The sequence below is a fragment of the Merops nubicus genome, unplaced genomic scaffold (assembly GCF_000691845.1).
Source record: "Merops nubicus isolate BGI_N331 unplaced genomic scaffold, ASM69184v1 scaffold19421, whole genome shotgun sequence".
In the NCBI taxonomy this organism is placed as follows: Eukaryota; Metazoa; Chordata; class Aves; order Coraciiformes; family Meropidae; genus Merops; species Merops nubicus.
The window spans coordinates 1-5095 of record NW_008589210.1 but is presented as its reverse complement, the minus strand read 5'-3'; the positions used below and the strand labels follow the sequence as shown (position 1 = coordinate 5095).

Below are 5095 nucleotides of genomic sequence, written 5' to 3'. Positions count from 1 at the left end.
GGCCGTACCTGGGTGAAGACGGCGTTCTTGCAGCTGGGGTCCAGCGCGGGCTGGGCGCGGTGCTCCCGGGCCAGCTGCCGGTTGATGCACAGCTTTGGCGCGGCGTTAGGTGGCTTGCTCTCCGAGGACTCGAGACAGTGGGTGATGAGGGCTGTGCTCTGCTTGGACAGCAGCAGGAACGGCTTCATGCTCTAGCAAGGGACACGCAGGGGTAGTTAGAGGCCTGATCCTGCTACCATGTGCCCTCTTTCTCCCTCCCCAAGCACAGCCCCTGATGTCTCAGGGGACACTCAGCTCCTCCATCCCTCTGACAACGTCCAGCACAGCAGCTCTCAGTCCTGGGCTCATTTGGCCCTATCAAATCAAGAAGGACACACCACAGCCCCTGGCAAAACCAGCTGAGCCCGTGATGAGATGCTCCTACCAGCACCATCACGGGGGAGTCTGGCAAACACTCACCCTGAGAACATTGAAGGTGCCAATGCTGTCCTCAGAGAGGGGGATCAAGTAATGCAGGACACTGTCCAGTAGATGGACGAACCTGGAGACGGGAGAGAAGCGCCTTGAGAATGTGAGGAGGTTAGTGGAGGTGTGGAGCCTGATACACCCATGGCACTTTACTGCAGGCAGCCCCAGGCACACACCGAGCCTGGGCACTGTGCTCCCTGCACGCAGGTCTTCTGCAGCCCCTGGAGGGACACCAGCACACTAAGGGGAGCACACAACCAGCACCCTCTGGCCTAAAGCCGTAAGCAGAGGGCAGCCCAGCCCACGCTACAACACTGCAGGTGAATGCTCTGCAGCGGGGGTCTCTCTGAAGAGCCAGTGCTGACCCCAGCCTGGGGCTGCCCTGCAGGCAGCAAGGTGGGCATCTCCACACGATGCAGGTCATCCTTGCCCCGTGGCATCACCATGCTCCCCAGACATTGGCAACAGACACGTTCAGATGGGGAGCAGCAAGCCAAAGTCCCTGCCGCACATGGGAAAGGAGTTGGAAGACTCTAAGCAAGAGACTGGCAACCCCCTGCTAGGGGCCAGGGCACAGTTCCTCTTGGAGCCCGGGCTCACCGCAGGGACGGCGCCGTCCCTGTGCCCTACCTCTGAATGAGCACGGCCCGCCGGTACAGCACATCCTTCTGCACTCCTTCCAAGAGAGGGTAGCGCACCAGCTGGGCTGGCTGGAACGTGTCAGCATTGAGCTTCAGGTCCCACTCCCAGAAGGACTTGATCTTAATCCCTCGCAGGCGGACGTTGTACCCTTGTTCTGCCAAGAAAGGACAGCGAGTGGTGCTGCGTGCACAGCTGCAGCTGTGCGGCCAGCACAGCTCGGAAGCTGGAACTGGAGGAAAGGAGCCCCCAGCACCTGCGGCATCCCAAATGAAGGTCATTCCCCAGGTTTTCCTCCAACAGATCCCAAAAAGCAGCGGGTGTGGCAGGAATCATGGAACCACTATGGATGGAAAGGACCTCTAGGATCACCAAGTCCAAACTCCATCCAAACATTTCCCTAACCACTAGACTGTAGCCTCAAGTGCTACATCTACTCATTTTTTGACTAACTCTAGGGATGACAACTCCACCACCTCCCTGGGCAGCCCGTTCCAGTGCCTAACCACTCTCTCAGTGAAGAAATTCTTCCTAATATGCAATGGAAACCTCCTCAGTTTTAAGAAAGAGCCGCAGGGGCCAGTCTGGGCCACAGGTTCAGGGCCGGGCTGGCAGCACAGGCTCACCTCGGCATTACAGGATGTGGATCTCCAGCACTGGCAAGTGGGCCTTCATGTCGCGGAGGATGCAGACCTTCCCATAGCTGTTCCTGCACACAGCATGGAGGGAGATGGCAGAGCTGCGAGGCTCTGACACCAGTGAGCCAGCCAGCAAGGCGTGGGCCACTCTGGCTCCCCAGCCGAGGACGCGCCGCTCCCCGTGGCAAAAGCTCTCCCTGCCTCATCGGGGCTGCGGCAAGAGGGGACCGAGTGGAGAGAAGAGGCTGTCAGAAGCACAGAGACGTCCTGAAGAAGGTGGAAGCTGCATCCAAAGAGCCAGAAAAGAGCTTAAATTCAAAGCAGAACAGAAAGGCAAGAGGGCCAAGAATGAGTCGCTGTTCCCAGGGGGTTCTGGTGCATCTTGCAATGGCACAACCATCCTTCAAGCTAGGCCGGTCACAAAATGGTGATGTTTTAAAGGAAACAGGAACTTGTGGTGATGAGCAATTTGGTGATTCATTTGTATTTCCAATGCCTTTGGCAAGGTCCCACCCAACCTATGGGCCCGTGGAGAAAAACACTGCAACTGCCCAGATACAGCAAGGTGAAGGCTCCTGCCATCACCAGGAAGGAAACTGTGGCAATCTCATTGATGCCTCTTCAAAGACAAATCTCACCGCTCAGTCAAAAAAAAGGCAAACAGGCAAGTTTTTGGGAAGGAGGAGGAGATCTTTGAACCCCTGTGTAAACTCCTGCCTGCCTCGAGAAGGGTGCTGCAGCAGAGGGAGAGGTGAAACACCCCAAGACTTCTCAGCTACATCACAATAGAAATGTTCAGAAAGGTGACAGCAGCGACACAGGTCCCCAGAAGAGAGGAGGAAGAGACAGAAAGACCCCCAAAGTTACCAGGCAGAAAGAAGCTGCTGCAGCACAGATGAGGAGCAGGAGCGGAGATGAAGGCGCTTGGCTAGCACATGGAAGCTGGGGACCACCGCGCTTGTACAGCCTGCACCCAAGAAACTTCAACCCACACAGAGCCACTGTCACTACCAGGTCACTCAGGACCTGCCCCAGCCCCTTTGTTAGCATCTGCTCAGGATGCAGAGACAGCTTGGGAGTTTGACCCAAACTGGACCCAGGCTGCTCCTCACTCATTACTCACTCATTAATTAGGACAGTTCTCAGGTGCTGCAGCCTGTTTGGTGGCCCTCCATACACAGCCACCCGCCTGGGTATATAGGAGCTGACCTGCCCATCCAGCATCAGCCACAGCTTCCTGGAGATGAGAAGAGCAAGGAGCAGTGTTGTCCTCCCCTCCCAAGCTGCCTGGGCACAGAGATGCCCCTAGAGATGTCCCAGGCTGGGGGCAAGCCTGTGTCCTCCTGGGTTGCATCTGGCAGCAGCTGTCCCCCACCTCAACCCTGAGACCCCAGCTGCAGGCTGGGGAAAGCTGTGTTCAGGAGGAAGATGGTGCTCTGCCCCACACCCTGCCCATCCCTGGCACAGCCAAAGGGAGGGGACACCCTGAGGTCTTACGTGACGATGGCGCCCTTCTTCATGTTGAGCCGCACCCAGTGCTGCCCTGGTGACCCGTTGCTCTCCCAGTAGGTGTGTGTTTGGTTGTCCATCAGATGGGCTGCGCCACAGTCGTCCTGCGAAAGTCCCATGAGCTGAAGGAGGGAGCTGAGCTTCCTTTGGCATGCTGCGGCCACCCCTTAGACAGGTCTTGTGAGGCTGGAGAAGGTCAGGACTAGGCCAGCCCCACAGTTTTCTAGGTTGCAGGTGGATGGTGTCTCCCGCACAGAGCAAGTTGGGCACAACCATGGACCCCCAGTAGTGCCCCAGAGACACAATGGGGTTTTGTTCCACATGCCCAACTCCTAACAGCTTTGCTAGAGCAGCAAACCCCCAGCACCATCCCGGGCCTCTCACCAAGGGGACAGCAACCGCCTGCTGCTCCTCCCCTCAGCTGTGGCAATGCTCGCATGTCTCACACTGATTTTAGGCTGTGGAGAAGCTCCACTACGCACCATCTGTGAGGAGACTTCGATGCTGCTGAGGAGCTCCTTGATGTCGTCCCTGTGCTGCAGCTCACTGTGGTCATACAGGAAGCGCCCCAGCTCCATATCATGGTCATAGCTCCAGCCCAGGGGCACAGACCTGAAGAGAGGCACTGTGTTAATGGGACGGTGAGACCAGGCTGCACCCCAAACCCACCCACCAGCACTGTGCAGGTGCACCAGCTCGCACTGGCTGCAGCAGTGGGATGCCACTGGGAAGCTGTCCCTGCCACAGGCAGATGGCACAGCTGTACCTCACCAGCATCATGCCAGGTATTTATGGCCACCCCAGCCCAGTGGGAATAGCACCGTGCAGTCGCTTTGATGCTCCACAGAGCAAAGGCCAACTTTGCCTGAGCAGCTTCAAACAATATCAATGTAAAAGGCATCTCATGGCACCCATCCTTCCCGCTCCCCAGCCTGAAGCCAGTCTTGCCCCATGGGCATGTCCAGGGCCTGAGTGCCTGCCCCTTCTGGTACCACTCTAGGAGATACACTCATACCGAAACTTCTCCACCGCGGCCTCATCCTGCTCTATGAGTCTGGGCTTCTCTCCAAGGTGCATGGAGTAGGTCAGGTCCACCACTTGTTCCCAGCTGAAGCAGCACCAGTGATGAAGTCGCACAAGGGAAAAGATGGGTCAGCACATCCATTCGTTACTGCCTTATTCTGGAGTGGAGGCACCAGCTGTGAGGGACTGGGGGGGTGACACCTAGGGGTTGCAGGACCAGATGTAGGAGGGATGAGAGTGTCCCTGCACCTGGGAGCAGGCTGAGGCAGAGTGGAGCAATCCAGCTCTGCACGTGCCCTTCTGTCACGAAAATCAAACATGAGCTCACTTGTCACTGGGTCACCTCAGCAACATCACTCAGCCCGAGACCGAGTGCCTCAGAACCCTCCCGCCATCATCTTTATCCTGCACGGGTGCTACCACAAGCACACAGGGCTAGTCTACAGGGGGGTACCCTCCTCCTGCCCACAGGCAGCTCGGCAGAGACGTATCCCAGACGTGCTGGAGGGGGCGAGGAGGGCTGTGCTGGATGTGCCCAGGGGATTTGGGATGGTCGGGTCGCACATCTTCTGGGGGTAACGGCCGCACGTGCCTTCGGCGCCCACAGCCACCGTGGTCTCTATCCGGGGCGCGGCGGCTCGGGCCGTACCTGGTCGCAGGTTTATAATCGACCCCGAGTGTTTGGTGCTGCCACTGGATCTTCTCCACGGAGTCGACCGGGATCAACTTATCGCCTCCCTCTCCAAACCTCTGCGCCAGGACCCAGCCTTCATCCAAGTGATGGCAGCCCGCATATTCCTCCAGCTGCTCCTGGAAGC

The 5095-nt window shown here is 57.9% G+C and overlaps 1 protein-coding gene across 1 annotated transcript; it reads right to left on the bottom strand.

The window, feature by feature from the left end:
- Positions 1-8: 8 nt before the first annotated feature.
- On the bottom strand, positions 9-5092 carry LOC103781803 (E3 ubiquitin-protein ligase HECTD3-like; the record flags this gene model as incomplete). Its single annotated transcript, XM_008949526.1, is given in 9 exon segments — positions 9-191; positions 460-541; positions 1099-1264; positions 1734-1816; positions 2869-2982; positions 3243-3358; positions 3737-3866; positions 4270-4362; positions 4927-5092. Coding segments are annotated over 9 exon segments (1133 nt in total), but the record flags the coding sequence as incomplete, so codon positions are not given.
- Between the last annotated feature and the right edge of the window lie 3 nt (positions 5093-5095).